The sequence below is a fragment of the Muntiacus reevesi genome, chromosome 7 (assembly GCF_963930625.1).
Source record: "Muntiacus reevesi chromosome 7, mMunRee1.1, whole genome shotgun sequence".
Lineage (NCBI taxonomy): Eukaryota > Metazoa > Chordata > Mammalia > Artiodactyla > Cervidae > Muntiacus > Muntiacus reevesi.
This window is the reverse complement of record NC_089255.1, coordinates 10,021,702-10,042,530: the sequence shown is the minus strand read 5'-3', so window position 1 is coordinate 10,042,530 and position 20,829 is coordinate 10,021,702. Positions and strand designations below refer to the sequence as shown.

General features: G+C 40.0%; 1 protein-coding gene across 1 annotated transcript in view; it reads left to right on the top strand.

Moving 5' to 3' along the window:
• The window catches only part of ARSB (arylsulfatase B), a 162,608-nt gene that overhangs the window by 17,882 nt on the left and 123,897 nt on the right, over nt 1-20,829 (top strand). The window contains exons 3-4 of the mRNA XM_065941938.1: nt 3,324-3,514; nt 13,979-14,186. Of these exons, the coding sequence (XP_065798010.1) occupies nt 3,324-3,514; nt 13,979-14,186 (399 nt within the window). The remainder of the gene's footprint in view (nt 1-3,323; nt 3,515-13,978; nt 14,187-20,829) is intronic.

The window sequence follows — 20,829 nt, the reverse complement described above, 5'->3', positions numbered from 1 at the left end:
CTTGTTGGAACCAGGGTTAAAGTCGAGATGCAAGGATCCAGACGTGAGACTGTGTCCTGTTCCCATCTCTCTTCTCTAGCAGACATTGCTAATCACCGTGCCTTCTTTCTCTTAAATATGTATTTATTTATTTGGCTGTGCCTGGTCTTAGTTGTGGCATGTGGGGTCTTAGTTCCCTGCATAGGGGTTGAACCTGGGTCTCCCTGCATTGGGAGTGCAGAGTCTTAACTGCTAGACCCCCAGGGAATTTCCTCATGTGTTCTTTTTTGGTGAACCTGGATATATCCTCAGTATCCTTAAAGAGCCATTGAAAAATAGAACTTGGATGTAAGACCTCTTTGTCATCTTGGAAATTCTAGAGGAAAAAACAGCCTCTACATCCTTTGACAATTTTCAATCAGGCCTTTGCAAAAAGGTGGGTCAATACCTATATTCTGGCAACCAGAAGAATTATAGATATTAAATTGTTTTTATTAAAAAACCATTTATGAGAATTAAGAAACCTAACTGGATTTAGACAGAGTGACACCTCTCATTCCTATGGAAGGGAGACTTGCAGACAAGGAGGGCATGATGACCGTGAGCTATTATCACTAGGAAGACTTAGATGTCCTGGTAAAAACCAGTCAGATGATCGTGCCTGGATGCTCATCTCTGTGAGTTCACTAAGAACCACTGAATTGTACACTTTAACTGGGAGATTTGTATGGTGTGTGAATTATATTTTAATGAAGCTGTTAAATATAGCAGTCAGAGATATTAATTGTTCAAAAAGTAGTTTTTCCTTTTTCCCAAAAAAGCATCAGCTGCCACCTTCTTTAGGCTCAGCCCGAAAGGTCGAATTTGTGGATTGCTAAGATGAGAAGAAAATGGCAACCCACTCCAGTATTCTTGCCTGGAGAATCCCATGGATGGAAGAGCCTGGTGGGCTACAGTCCACGGGGTCGGAAAGAATCAGACATGACTGAGCGACTTCACTTAAGATGAGAATAGCTCCATGTGACTGGCCACATGGTTGCATAGGATCAGTTCAGTTCAGTCTGTGAACAGATCTATTATGTGAATAAAGAGTCCAATTTCTAAAATCCTTTCATCTGTACTAACTTGTTAATATTTATAATTCATACATCTTTTAATCAAATATATCCTTTGCATGTATTTTCCCAAATGATAGAAAACAGTTCATACTTACAAATAAAGAACCTGAAGTGATTCCTCAAGGTGTTACCAATAGTTATTAACCCCAAATAGAACACCAGTGCCCTAACCCCTCTAATTATGCATAAAAGGGCTGAAATTATTTTCATGGATACATTTATTTTTCTATTACATCAGTTCAGTCGCTCAGTTGTGTCCGACTCTTTGTGACCAAACGGACTGCAGCACTCCAGGCTTCCCTGTCCATCACCAACTCCCAGAGCTTGCTCAAACTCATGTCCATTGAGTCGGTGATGCCATCCAGGCATCTCATCCTCTGTCGTCCCCTTCTCCTCCCTCCTTCAGTCTTTCCCAGCATCAGGGTATTTTCCAGTGAGTTGGTTCTTCTCATTAGGTGGTCAAATTATTGGAGTTTCAGCTTCAGCATCAGTCCTTCCAATGAATATTCAGGACTGATTTCCTTTAGGATGGACTGGTTGGATCTCCTTGCAGTCCAAGGGATTCTCAAGGTCTTCTCCAGCACCACAGTTCAGAAGCATCATTTCTTCGGCACTCAGCTTTCTTTTTGGTCCTAGTCTCACATCCATACATGACCACTGGAAAAACCATAGCTTTGACTATTCTATTGCATATTCATTAACAAATGTACTGACTTTCCCTTTCTGTTATACATATAGGATAAAAGATTACCATTTAAAGAGTTATCTTGAGACCAAGATATTTGTTATATTCAGAACCTTGAATTTACTGAATCATGGAAAAGGAAGAAATTAGTTAAAAGTGAATTCACATGCTATATAAGCTGTGTAAGGCTTTTAATTGTGATTATAGGAAATATTCAGAGCTGAGGAAAGGGTTAGATCAATTTTATCATCTATAAAGCTTTTTTTAAAATGTGGGCCATTTAAAAGTCTTTATTGATTTTGTTATGATATTGCTTCTGTTTTATGGTTTGATGCTTGGGACCCGAGACATGTAGGATCTTAGCTCCCCAACCAGGGATCGAACCTGCACCCCCTGAATTGGCAGGCAAAGTCTTAATCCCTGGACCACCAGTGAAGTCTCTCATCTTTATTTTAATATCAGTAAGCAGGTTTTGTCAGGAAAGAGCTCAGAGTCCAGCACAGCTATTTCTTTTGAATAGCATAATTGAGGTGTAATTCACATACCATAGGTTCATTCAATAGAAGTGTACAACTCATTGATCTTTAATAAATTCACAGGATTGTGCCACTGTCATTACAATCCAAATGAAGAGCGTTTCCATCACCCACCCCCAAAGAAAACCCATACCCATTATCAGTCATGCTTATTTCCCCCAACCCTGAGAGCCCTAGGCAACCACTAACCTACTTTCTGTCTCTATAGATTTGCCTATTCTGAGTGTTTCATAGAAATAGAATCCAACAACATGCAGTGCAACTTATTTTAATATTTTTGGAAAATATGGGACATTTGCACAAACAAGTAGAGAAAACCCATTTTCTCCTGTGTGTAAGTCTAAATTGCGGGATAGATGTCATTTAAATTTGGAACAAAATTGAGATCACTGTAGGTAGAAAAATCTAATTTCAGTGCTGTACGTTGGTTTGCTCTTTTGGTTCTGTTCTGTTTAGAGAGCCTCCGTTTAGAAAAGTTTGTGTCTCTCACCAGTGGGTGTCAGCATCTGACTGAAGATGGTTCCTCCAAGAGCTCCTTCTAGACATAACCTTGAAGCCAGTAGGCCAAGGTCAATATCAGTGTTATTTGAATCCTGCGTTCATTTACGTGATCACCTCAGAGTAAAAACTTGTAACAAATCACATTAACCACATGCTACTTTAGCCATTAGATAGCTTTAAATGTTTAAGATGTCATCACCTTTGCTGAATTTAACCTCTGATTTTTAAAACCATATTTACTTGAAATCACTCACTTAGAGAGTTACACAATAGAGCTTACATTCTAAAGACTGAAGGATGGATTTTAACTTTTTTACAACAACATTTTAATGCCTTATCCTGGCAAATATAGAGATGTTAAAAATGGCGCTCTGATTAGCCTTGTCATTTGATTAGCCTTGTCATGGGTAATCAATTGCATTAGGCAATTAAATGCTGAAATCTCCATTTGTTTAACAAGTTTTATGCTATGCTGACTACTTCCATCTCCCATTTCCGTTGTAGGATATCTTCTAGGTAGTGAAGATTACTACTCCCATGAGCGCTGTGCCTTAATTGACGCTCTGAACGTCACACGATGTGCTCTTGATTTTCGAGATGGTGAAGAAGTTGCAACAGGATATAAAAATATGTATTCAACAAACGTATTTACTGAAAGGGCTACAACCCTCATAACCAACCACCCACCAGAGAAGGTAAATCTTGCTTCTTTATTGATTTCAGAATCATGTGAAGATAGCATCTCTGCTCAGGTGAACATAGGAAGAGGCCCCTGTCTTTTAGGAAGCAATCTAGTAAGTTCTAAGTTGGTAAAGAACATGCCTGCAGTGCAGGAGACCTGGGTACAATCACCGGGTCGGAAAGATCCCCTAGAGAAGGAAATGGCAACCCACTCCAGTTTTCTTACCTGGAGAATTCCATGGACAGAGAAATGGAGCTCACGCCTAAAAGTCTGATTCACTGGGTCTGGGGAAAATCTGAATATTTTAAAGAAGCTCTTTAAGGGTGATTCTGTTGCAGGTGGTCCCCAGATCACACTTTGAGGAATGCTGTGAAGGTAGTGTTTTGGTACCAATAGAGTTTTACTGTTTTGGTGTGTTATGTACATGAGTTGTAAGTAATTAGTAAGTTGACTTTATTTTTTAAATGATAGGCTTATGTGCAAAATGAGGTGTTATGGCAAAATTTCTGTTAGAGACCCACAAACTTTAGATTCAGGGCAAGTTCCACACCTTTGTATTTCCCAACCCCTCAAGATTATCTCGGCTCTTCTAGATACTCTGTATCCCCTTGTTAATTTTAGAATGAGTTGGCCAGTTTCTACCAAGAAAAAAAAGGGGTCTGCTTGGGTTTGGGTCTCATTGAATCAGTAGACCAACTTGAGGATAACAGGCGTGTTAACAATGTTGAGTCTTCTAATCTATAAACATGGTACACGAGTGAGCCTGTTTTCAACATTGACCATACTGAAGCTATTTGTATATGTCATGTGCTTAAATCTTTTGATTTACTTTCAGGGAAAAAGAGAAAAGAGTCTGACTAGCCTTAACATTTTTTCTTTTTGTTAAACTAAAGTTAACCTCCTGAGGTGAAGCTTAAGCTGAATTCCCTAGATTTAGCTTATAAATGCCTTTAAAATTGGGTCAGATACTTGTGCTGTCAGATGTTAGGCTCAAAATATGGCTTCATTAAGAATTGTGTTAACATGCCCTAAAAATTAGAACTTCACACGGTAGATTACAAAATGTGTAGTATTATCTGGTTTTTCTAATTGCTTCTACTTTGCCTCTTTGGCAGTTACTGAAGGTTCTCAATACGGATCACAGTTTATCTACCTATTCAGTCTTGGTACCTGGCTGCTGACTCCCTTTTTGGCATTGTTTTCTTCCTGGCTCTGCCTTTGTCTCCTCTAACTCAGTATTGAGTATGTTTCCTGATATCTGTCCTCAGCCTTGCCCCACTTTTGATTTTTTATTATTCTTTCTTGCTGACCACCGGAAGTGGCTGTGCTTCCTGTGGATGATGGAAGAAATTGGAACATTCTCTCAAACATGTAGACATATGCATATTTAAACTCTAGGTCTATACCAATATTCAGATAGTTGGAAAGATAACTGCTGGATAATTGGCTTCAGATCTCAATTTTCTTCAGTATGCTTGGCATGTTATATATACGGTTGAAGATTGAAAGAATGAGCTAAAGTTTTGAGGGAACTGTGGTCCTTGTCTTTTGAGGTTTGAGGTGGGGCATTATTTTACAGATAAGCCCACTGGGTTAGAGAAATGAGGGAACTTGTTCAAGGTCACAGATTTAGAACTTAAAACCGTGGTGTTTAACTCAAGAGCTCAGTGCACTAACAACCCTCCGTAGTTCACAGTTCAGATTCCAGACCAGAGGTGATGAGCTGCAGTGTGATTCAGCCTGATGGTTCCAACATACAATGCATTAACAGTGTATTGGGATCCTCTGGAAAGCTTGGAAGAAGTACCATAGTTCCAAATACTGTGGTTTACTGGTCTGGGGTGGGAGCCCATCAGTTCCTTACTGTGGTTTACTGGTCTGGGGTGGGAGCCTGTCAGTTCCTTACTGTGGTTTACTGGTCTGGAGTGGGAGCCCATCAGCTCCTTGCTTTCCCTCCACCCCAGCTCCCATCAGTGGTTCTGCCATGAAGTCCCTGCCGATTGCCCTCAAGCACAGAGGGGCAGGTGGAAGCCAGCTGCCCTCTACAGGTTCACAGTATGTCACCACTTTAATGGTGTAACAACTACAATATGCCTACAATGAAAGTTAGTTCCCATGAAGGAACAATAGAGTGTTCTCTCTCCCAGTGCCCATAACAGCAAGCAGACAGGAGGAAGCACCTGGGCTGAAAGCGCTCCTGGTGGGTGGGCTGTCTTAAGTGGTGCCGTGGGGGAAGGCACAGGAGCAGAGGGAAACTAGAGGTGCTAAGAGCTCACGAGCCATGCAAACTGGTGTGATGAGTCTGGTGCTGCTCTTGGTAGCATTATGGAAATTGCCAGGTGAGAGGTGGTCCTTTTCCTACAATGACTGAAATATTCTGAAGCAGTATCCAGCCTTTTTGGGATCCTCATGGTCAAGTGTGAAGCACAGAAACACAGCAATGAAATAATCAATAGCTGAATAGTAGCCCCGGAAAGTTTACGATGTAAAATGCAGGTGTTTACATTTTCCATTCCCAATAAAAGGATGCAGCCTACCAGTTCCAGGATTTTCATTGTTTTACTCCAAGTTGAATCTAATCCTGTGCTAATTTCTCTGTGCTATCTGCAACATGGACAACTTGCTCTAAGATGGAAATCATTAAAGAAATACAAAGTGTCCACAAGCTGACTTAAAAATGTGTCTATTTTAAAGAGCCCTTCAGGGGAAAAGAGCATCTGGAGTTATTTTATAACAGAAACATGGTGGTGGAATCAGGGAGAAATTGCTAATAACCATTGCACAGTGCTGAAAGGGAATGTCTTTTTTTTTCTCCTGCAGGATAATTCCCTTAGTACTAACACTGCAACAGGAAAGTAACACATTCACAAAATATCATTTTGTTAAAAATAGCCACCCCGCCCCCCCCCCGACTTTGCAGAATAAAAATAAATGTTTTCTCACACACCTCATCTACTAGCAGTTTCTTAAAGCAAATGTAAATTTCTAGTGGTAGTAGACACTCACTTTTTCCTGCCACAGTTTGGGAGGAAATGTCTTAATTTGAAAGTCAAAGAATAACACTTTAAAAACGTATCATATGCTTTTTTAAAAGTTATACTTTAAATTAGGAAAATATACTAAAAAAATGAAAATAAGGCTTTCTTCCTCACTGAAATTAGCATAATGAGAAAGAGAAATGAATCCTTAGCACCATTTTAATATGCTGATAACTTTAGGCAATAATGTCATATTGTTACTTAATACCTAAACATTGGGTGATGATTCACATTTAGGATACTGATTTATAAACCTAAGAAATCCGAAAAGGGCACAGATTCTTTACCACTGAGCCACCAGGGCAGCCCAGGCAATATTAGATGGAAATACTTTAAACTATGGTACCTTGGGCCTCTCCTCATTAAATGGGCTACACTGTTTATCGTTCTGCTTCCTTCTGATGACCCAGAGAAATAGTGATGTGTGCAAGGCTATTTGCCAACACACTAAATGGCCCTAGATCACTGCTGATGAAATGGGAAAAAGACAACTTCTTTTGTTCGAGGACCACCTTTAGCTTTACTCATTAGTTAAGATCTGGTTGACGTGTGTGTGTGTGTGTGTGTGTGTGTGTGTGCGCGCGCACGCGCGCATGGCCAGTCGCCCAATCGTATCCTACTCTTTGTGACCCCGTGGACTGTAACCTGCCAGGCTCCTCTGTCCATGGAATTTTCCAGGCAAGAACACTGGAGTGGGTTGCCGTTTTCTAGTCCAGGGGATCTTGGATGAGGGATCAGACCTTCATCTCTTGCATCTCCTGAATAGGCAGGCAGATTCTTTACCCCTGCGCTACCTGGGAAGGTCAGTTGGTGGGTAACAGGGGGCTTTGCAGGGCCTGTACAGTCGCAGGCCAAGGCAGACTGCATCTCCCAGGGGTTGTTTTCCCTTTCTTGTCTCAGATTTGCCTCTTCTGTTTGAACTAACAGGAGCCTGGCCACTGGAAAAATGGGGAAATAGTTGTAGTTTCATCATTTTAATCCCTTAAGAGCAGTGGCCATGTCTTTAGCCACTAAGGAATAATTATGGGAAAGATTTTTAGGTAATTTTTTGCTACATTTAACCAATGATTTCCATTCTGGCTATTTATAAGACCGCTGAATGGTGGTCCCAGAATCATTGTTTTTTCCCTGGTGTGGTTATGAGAACTCTCTTCCACCAGCCACCCCAGCTGTCGCCGCCAGGAATCACTTTCCGGTTGGAAATGACCTGCCCTCCTTCCCCTTTCTCTCCTTCACCATGAGTGCCACATTGACCATAATGATGTGGGCAAGCATGTTTTCTCCTGAAACACTGGGCTCCCTCCTAATTTTTCTACCCGTGCCCACTGCAGAGAATCCAGATCAGAGTGACAAACAAGGGCCAGGCTGCTACCCTAAGTAAGTGAAGCCATTGGGAGAGGACGGTGGAGGGACGGGAAAGTTGGAGAGCCCTTGTGGGTGGGATCTCTGTTTCTTATACTCCAGCCATTTGTTGTCAGATGGAGTGTGGGCCTGGAGTTATCAGAGGTTCTGATTTTTCAAGAAAAAAAAAAAAAACTAAACAGGTTTTTAGTGTGACATTTCCTGGCTCTTAAACTTGATGTGGGTTGCAAATTGTTGTAGCCTTCCAGTTTTTAATCCTTCCCCATCCAGACCTTGGCTGGTGGCATGGGCTTGGTCTTGTGCTGAAGACTCAGACCCTAGCTGCACTGCCAAGTCACAGGTGCCCCTGCTCATTCTTTCCTCTCCAGACATCTTAGCCCAGGGACCTTCCTCCCCAGCTGGGCAGAGCATCTGTTGGGGTTCCCTTAGCCGTGGTCTGGAGGAGCACGGAGGTTCGGTGGGACTTGTGTGGCTGGATGAGAATGCGTGTGTTGAGGAGCAGTAGAGGCGGAGCTAAAGCCATGTCAGAGCTGTCAGTGTTGCCTTTTGAGGGCAGGAATTTGGAATGTCTTCCCATGGAAATAACGTACAAATGAAGCCTAGGGTCTCCTTATCACGGTTGTCATTCCATCACCTGCCTCTTACTGAACAGTCACTTTGAATGTTTTGATTTGGGGAAAAAGGTATTTCTAAGTTCCAGAGAGGTGAACTGAAAATACTCTTGGGTGTCTATTTGAGTTCTATATATGTATACCCATTACGGTATTACAAGGATGTATAATATATAATTTAAAACATTTTTTTTCAACAGTAATGAATGAAATATGAGCCAACCTTCCAGCTTGTGTTCTAATAGCCCCCCATTCTTTATGAGTTTTAAAAGCCTCAAGTATATCAACAGAATTATGTTTTTTTTTCTTGGGTCGAGCCAGTTGTCTCTTTGAGAGTTTTCAAGTCATTAAAGAATTCTATAGGAGCACAGTGAAAAGAGTACCTTCAGAAAGACTCATTAAAAGGAGAGGCTAACCCAGAAAACCACTAATGTTAAATTCTGTAAATTGATGCCAGAGGTAAAATAGAATTGGTGTATCACCCCCCTCAGTTTCCAGGAATTAAATTGGCCTTATGGTTCACTTGTTTTCTTATGAAAATATAGACAATGCTTAAACCTCTCCTAAGGCTAAATAACGCACTTCTGAATAACCAACAAATCATAGAAGAAATCAAAAAAAGAAATCAAAATATGTATAGAAATGAATGAAAATGAAAACACAACAACCTAAAACCTATGGGACACTGTAAAAGCAGTGCTAAGGGGAAGGTTCATAGCATTACAGGCTTACATCAAGAAACAAGAAAAAAGCCAAATAAATAACCTAACTCTACACCTAAAGCAATTAGAGAAGGAAGAAATGAAGAACCCCAGGGTTAGCAGAAGAAAAGAAATCTTAAAAATTAGGGCAGAAATAAATGCAAAAGAAACTAAAGAGACCATAGCAAAAATCAACAAAGCTAAAAGCTGGTTTTTTGAAAAAATAAACAAAATTGACAAACCATTAGCAAGACTCATTAAGAAACAAAGAGAGAAGAACCAAATTAACAAAATTAGAAATGAAAATGGAGAGATCACAACAGACAACACTGAAATACAAAGGATCATAAGAGACTACTACCAGCAGCTCTATGCCAATAAAATGGACAACTTGGATGAAATGGACAAATTCTTAGAAAAGTATAACTTTCCAAAACTGAACCAGGAAGAATAGAAGATCTTAACAGACCCATCACAAGCAAGGAAATCGAAACTGTAATCAGAAATCTTCCAGCAAACAAAAGCCCAGGACCAGATGGCTTCACAGCTGAATTCTACCAAAAATTTAGAGAAGAGCTAACACCCATCTTACTGAAACTCTTCCAGAAAATTGCAGAAGAAGGTAAACTTCCAAACTCATTCTATGAGGCCACCATCACCCTAATTCCAAAACCAGACAAAGATGCCCACAAAAAAAGGAAACTACAGGCCAATATCACTGATGAACATAGATGCAAAAATTCTTAACAAAATTCTAGCAAACAGAATCCAACAACATATTAAAAAATCATACACCATGACCAAGTGGGCTTTATCCCAGGAATGCAAGGATTCTTTAATATCTGCAAATCAATCAATGTAATACACCACATTAACAAATTGAAAGATAAAAACCATATGATTATCTCAATAGATGCAGAGAAAGCCTTTGACAAAATTCAACACTTATTTATGATTAAAACTCTCCAGAAAGCAGGAATAGAAGGAGCATACCTCAACATAATAAAAGCTATATATGACAAACCCACAGCAAGCATCACCCTCAATGGTGAAAAATTGAAAGCATTTCCCCTGAAATCAGGAACAAGACAAGGGTGCCCACTCTCACCACTACTATTCAACATAATGCTGGAAGTTTTGGCCACAGCAATTGGAGCAGAAAAAGAAATAAAAGGAATCCAGATAGGAAAAGAAGAAGTGAAACTCTCGCTGTTTGCAGATGACATGATCCTCTACATAGGAAACCCTAAAGACTCTACCAGAAAATTATTAGAGCTAATCAATGAATATAGTAAAGATGCAGGATATAAAATTAACACACAGAAATCCCTTGCATTCCTATATACTAACAATGAAAAAACAGAAAGAGAAATTAAGGAAACAATACCATTCACCATTGCAACAAAAAGAATAAAATACTTAGGAGTATATCTACCTAAAGAAACAAAACACCTATACATAGAAAACTATAAAACACTGATGAAAGAAATCAAAGAGGACACAAACAGATAGAGAAACATACCGTGTTCATGGATTGGAAGAATCAATATTGTCAAAATGGCTATTCTACCCAAAGCAATCTATAGATTCAGTGCAATCCCTATCAAGCTACCAACGGTATTTTTCACAGAACTAGAACAAATAATTTCACAATTTGTATGGAAATACAAAAAACCTCGAATAGCCAAAGTAATCTTGAGAAAGAAGAATGGAACTGGAGGAATCAACCTGCCTGACTTCAGACTCTACTACAAAGCCACAATCATCAAGACAGTATGGTACTGGCACAAAGACAGAAATATAGATCAATGGAACAGAATAGAAAGCCCAGAGATAAATCCACGAACCTATGGACACCTTATCTTTTACAAAGGAGGCAAGGATATACAATGTAAAAAAAGACAACCTCTTTAACAAGAGGTGCTGGGAAAACTGGTCAACCACTTGTAAAAGAATGAAACTAGAACACTTTCTAACACCATACACAAAAATAAACTCAAAATGGGTTAAAGATCTAGATGTAAGACCAGAAACTATAAAACTCCTAGAGGAGAACATAGGCAAAACACTCTCCGACATAAATCACAGCAAGATCCTCTATGACCCACCTCCCAGAATATTGGAAATAAAAGCAAAACTAAACAAATGGGACCTAATGAAACTTAAAAGCTTCTGCACTACAAAGGAAACTATAAGTAAGGTGAAAAGACAGCCCTCAGATTGGGAGAAAATAATAGCAAATGAAGCAACAGACAAAGGATTAATCTCAAAAATATACAAGCAACTCCTGAAGCTCAATTCCAGAAAAATAAATGACCCAGTCAAAAAATGGGCCAAAGAACTAAATAGACATTTCTCCAAAGAAGACATACAGATGACTAACAAACACATGAAAAGATGCTCAACATCACTCACTATTAGAGAAATGCAAATCAAAACCACAATGAGGTACCATTACACGCCAGTCAGGATGGCTGCTATCCAAAAGTCTACAAGCAATAAATGCTGGAGAGAGTGTGGAGAAAAGGGAACCCTCTTACCCTGTTGGTGGGAATGCAAACTAGTACAGCCACTATGGAAAACAGTGTGGAGATTTCTTAAAAAACTGGAAATAGAACTGCCATATGACCCAGCAATCCCACTTCTGGGCATACACACTGAGGAAACCAGATCTGAAAGAGACACATGCACCCCAGTGTTCATTGCAGCACTGTTTATAATAGCCAGGACATGGAAGCAACCTAGATGCCCATCAGCAGATGAATGGATAAGGAAGCTGTGGTACATATACACCATGGAATATTACTCAGCTGTTAAAAAGAATTCATTTGAATCAGTTCTAATGAGATGGATGAAACTGGAGCCCATTATACAGAGTGAAGTAAGCCAGAAAGATAAAGACCATTACAGCATACTAACACATATATATGGAATTTAGAAAGATGGTAACGATAACCCTATATGCAAAACAGAAAAAGAGACACAGATGTACAGAACAGACTTTTGAACTCTGTGGGAGAAGGTGAGGGTGGGATGTTTTGAAAGAACAGCATGTATATTTGAAAGAACAGCATGTATATTATCTATGGTGAAACAGATCACCAGCCCAGGTGGGATGCATGAGACAAGTGCTCGGGCCTGGTGCACTGGGAAGACCCAGAGGAGTCGGGTGGAGAGGGAGGTGGGAGGGGGGATCGGGATGGGGAATACATGTAACTCTATGGCTGATTCATATCAATGTATGACAAAACCCACTGAAATGTTGTGAAGTAATTAGCCTCCAACTAATAAAACAAAAACAAAACCAAAAAACCTCTCCTAAAAGGTGGTCACTTATTTTTCAGCTAAAGCAGAAAGCTAACCCATCTATTGGGACATATCCACACAGTAATACTGGAGTTTCCAATAGGCAATTGCTTTGCAATTAATATGAATTTGTGCAAGCCATAAAGCTTATCTAAACCTCAATGAACTTACCTGTAAAATGGTTGTAACAAGGTGGTTTTTGAGTATTGCATGAGACAGAATTGTTGGTATTATTATTTCCATTTGTTTGAGTCAGAGCTTTCTAGGCAATTTTAGAACTCAAGCTTTTTCATAAAATTCATCCATTTAAAGTACACAATTCAATAATACACTCACAGTTGTTCAACCATTACCACAATCTAAGTTTCAAACATTTTCACTGCTCCTGGAAGAAGTCTTGTACCTGTCAGCCATCACTCATCACTCTCCCTCAGAAATCCAGACAGCTTCAGGCAACCACTAATCTATTTTCTATCTCCATAGATTTGCCTGTTCTGGACATTTTATATGAATGAAACCATATAAAAGTGATCTTTGTCATCGGTTTCCTTCATTTAATGTTTTCAAGAGACATCTATGTTATAGGATGTGCCACTATTTCATTCCTTTTTATGCCTGCATCATATTCCTTTAATTGCTGTATATTGCTGAAAATATACCACATTTTGTTAATCCATTCATCAATTGGTAGACATTTTGCTTCCACTTTTGGGCTATTAAGAATAATGCCACTGTGGCCATCCATGCACAAGTTTTTGTGTGGATATATGCTTTTGTTGCTCTAGGGAGAATGCTGGCTCATATGGTAACTCTATGTTTAACAATTTCAGGAACTGCCAAGTTTTTTTTCAAACTGGCTATACCATTTTATATTCCCATCAGCAGTGAATGAGAGTTTTCATTTTTCTGCATCCTCACTCACACTTCTTCTTTCCCATTTTTGAAATTAAAACCATCTTAGTGAGTGTAGGAAATGGCAACCCACGCCAGTGTTGTTGCCTGGAGAATTCCATGGACAGAGGAGCCTGGTGGGCTAGAGCCCATGGGGTCAGAAAGAATCAGACACGACTGAGTGACTAACTTTCTTTTCTTCAGTGGGTGTAAAGTAGTATTTCAGTGTGGGTTTTTTTTTTTTTTTTTACTTTCCCTGATGACAAATGATGTTGAGCATCTTTTCATGTGCTTATTGGCTGTTTGTATGTCTTCTTTGGAGAAATATCTATTGAAATTCTTTGCCCATTTTTGTAATTGAGTTGATTGAGCTTTATTATCAAGTTGTAAGAATTCTTAATATGTTCTGGATACATATCCCTGATCAGATATATGATGTACAAATATTTTCAACCCACTTTGTGGGTTGTCTCAATATTGCTTTTATTAACCAGTGAATCTGGACTTCTCTCTGTATGTTTCATGCTTCCAAGCCCACCTAACTGATTTGCACAAATTCTCTTTCCAGCCTCTGTTTCTCTACCTTGCTCTGCAGTCTGTCCATGAGCCCCTTCAGGTCCCCGAGGAGTACCTGAAGCCCTATGACTTCATCCAAGATAAGAACAGGCGCCACTACGCCGGCATGGCATCCCTCATGGATGAAGCAGTGGGAAACGTCACCGCGGCCTTGGAGAGCCGTGGGCTCTGGAACAACACGGTGTTCATCTTCTCCACAGGTGAGTCTGTCAGTAGGAAAATCATCTCTTGGCAAAGCTCAGGATGTGGTATTCGATAAATGGAATGAAGATAAATTGGAACATTTAGCAGTTCCTTATTAAAATAAATGCTACCTGCAAGAGTGGAGACATGGTAATAATGGATAGAAAAATGTGTCTAAAGAAAAAAAGATTATGAGCCTTCTTTCCTCTTGCTTCAGATATCAAACTGTTCTTCGAGTTTACTTGAAAACAAGCTCTTAGTAACTGGGTAAGTGTGAGTGGATATCCCTCCTGTGCAGGGCAGCTGGGCAGTGTGTGTCTGGAGTGACTTGTTCCCCCCAGTCTTTACGGACCAGGCATCCTTTATGAAGAGGACTTCACCTGACTTGGGGGTCTCTATGTCAATGCCAAGACAGATTGTGACATTATTAAGATTTGTGACATTTTGAAAACACTTAAATGGAGCTATTTAACTTTGGGCTAAAGTCTCCAAGTATAGATTTTTTTATATTAAAATTTTCTGACAACAAAGTTATACAAGTTGACTGTAGAAAAAACAAAATGGAGAAAGAAAATTTTTGAAAATAGTTTTCATTATGGCAAGGTCATTCTGATTCCTCATCTGTTAAGTATGTGTTTTTCCCCTCTTCTCATTAGACTCCTTGTTCAGTCGCTCAGTAGTGTCTGACTGTTTGTGACCCCATGGACACAAGCGCGGCAGGCTTCTCTGTCTTCTATTATCTCCCCGAGTTTGTTCACATTCATGTCCATTGAGTCGGTGATGCTATCAAACCATCTCATCCTCTGTTACCTCCTTCTCCTTTTGCCTTCAGTCTTTTCCAATTGGTCAGCTCTTCATATCGGTGGCCAAAGTATTGGAGCTTCAGCTTCATCTTCAGTCCTTCCAATGAATACTCAGGGTTGATTTCCTTTAGGACTGACTGGTTTGATTTCTTTGCAGTCCAAGGGACTCTCAAGAGTCTTCTCCAACACCACAGTTCAAAAGCGTCAATTCTTTGTGGTCCAACTCTCGCATCCATACATGACTACTGAGAAAACCACAGCTTGGACTATGTGGACCTTTGTCAGCAAAGTGATGTCTCTGTTTTTTAATATGCTGTGTAGGTTTGTGACAGCTTTTCTTCCAAGGAGCAAGTATCTTTTAACTTCATGGCTGCAGTCACCATCCGCAGTGATTTTGGAGCCCAAGAAAAGAAAATCTGCCACAGATTCCATGTTTTCCCCCATCTACATGCCATGAAGTGATGAGACCAGATCCCATGATCTTAGTTTTTTGAATGCTAAGTTTTAAGCCAGCTTTTTCACTCTCCTCTTTCCCCTCATCAAGAGGATCTTTAGTTCTTCTTCACCTTCTGCCATTAGAGTGTATCATCTGCATATCTGAGGTTGTTGATATTTCTCCTGGCAATCTTGATTCCAGATTGCACTTCATCCAGCCCGGCATTTTGCATTATGTACTCTGCATATAAATTGAATAAGCAGGGTGACAATATACAATCTTGTTGTACTCCTTTCCCAGTTTTGAACCAGTCATTTATTCTGGTTCTAACTGTTGCTTCTTGACCTGCATACACATTTCTGAGGAGACAGGTAAGGTGGCCTAGATTACCCATCTATTTAAGAATTTTCCACAGTTTGTTGTGTTCCACACAGTCAAAGACTTTAGTATAGTCAATGAAGCAGATGTTTTTCTGGAATTCCTTTGTTTTCTCCATGATTCAATGAAGGTTGGCTATTTGATCTCTGGTCCCTCTGCCTTTTATAAATCCAGTTTGCACATTTGAAAGTTCTCAGTTCACATCCTGCTGAAACCTAGCTTGAAGGATTTTGAGTATTACCTTACTAGCACATGAAATGAACACAATTGTACAATAGCTTGAACATTCTGTGGCATTGCACTTCTTTGAGATTGGAATGGAAAATGACCTTTTCCAGTCCTATGGCCACTGCTGAATTTTCAAAATTTGCTGGCATATTGAGTGCGGCACTTTAACAGCATTATCTTTTAGGATTTTAAATAGCTCAGCTGGAATTCCACCACCTCCACTATCTTTGTTTGTAGTGATGCTTCCTAAGGCCCACTTGACTTTACACTCCAGGTTGTCTGGCTCTAGGTGAGTGACCACACCATCATCGTTATCCAGGTCATTAAGACCTTTTTTGTGTAATTCTTCTATTTATTCTTGCTACTTCTTCTTAATCTCTTCTGCTTCTGTTAGATCATTACTGTTTCTGTTCTTTATCATGCCTGTCCTTGCATTAAATGTTCCCTTGATATCTTGTTTTCTTGACGAGGTCTCTAATCTTCCCAATTCTATTGTTTTCCTCTATTTTTTTTACATAGTTCATTTCATAAGGACTTCTTATCTCTCCTTACTATTCTCTGGAACTCTGCATTCAGTTGGGTATATCTTTCCCTTCCTCCCTCGCCTTTTGCTTCTCTTCTTTCCTCAGCTGTTTGTAAAGCCTCCTCAGACCACCACTTTGCCTCCCTGAGTTTCTTTTTCTTTGGAATGGTTTTGGTCACTGCCTCTTGTTATGAACCTCCATCCATAGTTCTTCAGGCATTCTGTCTTTCAGATCTAATCCATTGAATCTATTCATCACCTCCACTGTATAATCATAAAAGATTTGATTTAGGTCATAAAGAATCCACCTGCAATGCAGGAGACCCTTGTTTGATTCCTGGGTTGGGAAGATCCTCTGTAGAAGGGATAGGCTACCCACTCCAATATTCTGGCCTGGAGAATCCCATGGACTGTATAGTCCATGGGGTTGCAAAGAGTCAGACATGACCAAGTGACTTTCACTTCATACCTGAATGGCCTAGTGGTTTTCCCTACTTTCTTCAATGAAACCTGAATTTCGCAGTAAGGAGCTCATGATCCGAACCACAGTCAGCTCCGGATCTTATTTTTACTGACTGTGTAGAGCTTCTTCATCTTTGGCTGCAAAGAACATAATCAATCTGATTTTGGTTTTGACCAGCTGGTGATGTCCTTGTGTAGAGTCATCTCTTGGGTTGTTGGAAAAGGGTTTTTGCTATGATCAGTCTCTTGGCAAGATGCTGTTAGCCTTTGCCCTGCTTCATCTTGTACTCCAAGGCCAAACTTGCCTGTTACTGTATCTCTTGACTTCCCACTTTTGCATTCCAATCCCCTAGGATGAAAAGGACATCTTTTTTGGTATTAGTTCTAGAAGTTGTTGTAGGTCTTCTTAGAAACAGTCAACTTCAGCCTCTTTGGCAACACTGGTTAGGGCAAAGACTTGGATTACTTGTTGGGTAAGTCCAAATTTATAGTATGCATGTATTTTTATTACACTGCTAATTACAGTTTGCTATGGTTTTATTTAGAATATTTGCATAAATTTAAAAGTGAAAGTGAAGTAGGAGGTTTCTTTTCTCTCTGTTGGGTTTTGTTGTATTGGTTCTACACATATCATGATATATTTTGGAAGTTTTTCCATATTTTTCTATGTTCTGGAACACTTTACAGATTGTTTGAAAGATCCTTCTGGTCCCTGGAACGTTTATAGGAGGCTTAGAAAAATGATCTCCATAGTTTACATTTTTGCTTAATTATATCTAGGGGGAGTGGGTCTTTAAAATAGTTTAAAATTAATTTTGCCTGAAATACAGTGAGCCCTTTGATCTGAATGCTGAGATTATTTTTCACTTCAGGAAGTCTTCCTTGTTCCTATTTTAGCTTATTACTTTTGTTCTGCTTGATTTGTTTCTCAAAAATGTCTTTAATTAGTAAGTTGAATCACTGACTCAGCTTTTCTTTCATCAGCCTTAGTTTGTCATCCCTTTTCTCAGCCTTCTGGAGCTCTTCTGCATTACCAGTTCGACATTTCTGCAGTTTAAATTCTGCTCTTTAATATCTTCAGTGGAGATTATTATTAATTGTGCTTTTAGTATCTTTGTAATCCTTTGCCTCATTCACTTCTTTTTCCTTCTAAACTTGTTAGTAATAACAATGACTACTGTTTATTAAATATTTACTGCATGCCCAGCTGTCCTAGTGTTTTTGCCTGTACTTTCTCATTGTTGCTCATTAAAGCTCAAAGCAGCCTTGTGAAATAAGTTTCTTTTTTCCTATTTTATAAATGAAGAAACCAAAAGGTAGGCTTAGTTAAGTGATTTGCCCAAGGCTAATGCTATGGTCTGAATGTCTGTATTCACCTCAAATTCATGTACGATGGTGTTGGAAGGTGGGGCCTTTGGGAGGTAATTAGGTCATGAAGGAGGACACCTCATGCGTGGGATTAGTGCTTTTTTAAAGGAGGCACCAGAGAGATCAGTGTCGCCTTCCTCCACCTGAGGACACAGTGAGACGGTGTTGACTCTGAAACGAGGGCAGTCTCATCAGAACGTGACTCTCCTAGTGCCTTGATCTTGGACTTCCCAGCTTCCAGAACTGTGAGAAATACATTTCTGTTTCCTTTTAAGCCACCAGATCCATGGTATTTTGTTATAGCACCCAAATGGGCTAAGAGCCACACATCTTACAAATGGAAGAGAATTCAAACCCAAAGCAACGTGAGGCCAATACCTGTTAAATGTAATCAGTTCTGCTTTTCCATGTCCTCTTTTTCTTCTTCTGTCTCATCCTCTTGCCCTTGATTTCCACTTTTTAGCTTTCTACACTTCTTTTCATAGAACCCATGGCTTTTCCTGAATCTTTCTGAATAGAGCTTTTCTAAAACCTTCATTTCCATGGTAAATGATTACCAGCTGTATACTCTTCCGAGTATAAGCAGCAGAGGATCTAGAGTGCATGGCTGTCTCTTGGCCTCCGGTCATTGTCCCCTGATTAATTCCTTCTCAGATCTGTAGCTTGGGGTCAAGTTGCTGCATGCAACTCACTCTATTTCCAGTGGCCCTCAGGCACTGGGGGCTTCCCTTCTGGCTCAGCTGGTAAAGAATCTGCCTGCAATGCGGGAGACCCCAGTTCGATCCCTGGGTTGGGAAGATCCCCTGGAGAAGGGAAAGGCTACCCACTCCTGTATTCTGTATTCTGGCCTGGAGAATTCCATGGGCTGTATAGTCCATGGGGTCCCAAAGAGTTGGACATGGCTGAGTGAATTTCACTTTTTCAGGCATTGAGTCTTCTACACTTTTGTGAACCTGATTGACCTAACTGGTATTTTTTTCTCTTTGGGTTGCCTGGTTCTTTGGCACTACCACTAGGCTCTTCCTGTCTCTATACCTTCAGGGCTTTAATTAGTGGGGCATTTGCCAGGGTAGTGTGCCCCGTTGCCAGGCCCTTTCTTCTGCTCATTGTTCTAGGGAGCTGTGATCTCTAACTACAGATAGGAAGTTGAGGAGGTAGTAATTCTCTGGTCATGTCAAAAATTAGCACCGTCCCCTCCCCTCCTGGGCTGCTTCATCCCTCTTTTTGGGTAGGTAGATGGCTCTGCGTCATGAGGCAAACAGGGTATACCAGCCCTTGTTTCTTCATTTCAGCTTCTTCAGCTGCACAGCTTATGGAAATTTCTCCAGAGTTTTCTCTGGCATTTGAATAGATTGTCTGTCAGACCTGGTTTCTTACATTGTAATGAGTTTTCACCCTATTCTAACTCATGACAATGTGATGTTATTCATCTTATTCTTGGTCTGTATTGTTCAGTCGCCCAGTCGTGTCTGACTCTTTGCAACACCATGGACTGCAGCACTCCAGGCCTCCCTGTCCATCACCATCTCCCGAAGTTTGCCCACATTCCTGTCGCATCGGTGGTGATGTCCAGCCATCTCATCCTCTGATGCCCTCTTCTCCTTCTGCCCTCAGTCTTTCCCAGATCTGTCTATGTTATTTTAGCAGAATATTTGTTAAGAGAAGCAGCACTAGCAGCTATTAGGAAGATACTTTTTTAACTTGTGCCCCTATTACCAGAGCTGAGCTTTATAGCGTACTATAAAGCTGGAGTTGTTAAACTCCAGGAATCTTCACACAAGTCTAATCCTGAGTAACATGAGCTAAAGTTAGAACTTATTCTGGAGCACCTAGATCATAAACTAAAGCTAGGAAAACTGATTCTAAAACCTTGAAAGCAACAATTGATCACAACATCTTTCTGCAGCTATTGTATATTTATATTAACTCAGATCAGAATAACCATTTCCACTTATATTTAGAGAGAGTGTGACTATAAGGACAAACCTAATTTGCAGTTCTTCCTCTGGAGACTTCTCTGTGTTTATTGATAATTTCTTTGCCTGAAGTGGAATTTAATAATGTGATTAAAACCCAAGGAAACAAGGCCTGAATCTGGCTGGGTATGGAGCAATGATTCATTTTTTCCAGTTTTCTTACTTTACTTCACTTGGCACTGCTCTTCTTTCCAAGCATAAAAATACTGGGTATGTTCAGCAAATAACTGTTGAGTCCAATAGTATAAAAAACCCTGACATACACTAGCTTCTTCAGATCACATGTTATTTAGTAAAAGGGAGAGACAAAGGCATGTTTTCTTTTTAGGTCTAGGTGTTTAAGGACACTTTTAAAAATCTTCTTTTATTATCTGGAGGAGACTCACGAGGCTTCCTCATTTCTTGTCATCATCTGAGCACTTAAGGTGCAGTATGCTCTCTGGGGGCCACTTGCCTCCTTGGGGTGTTCATTAAAAATGTAGTTGC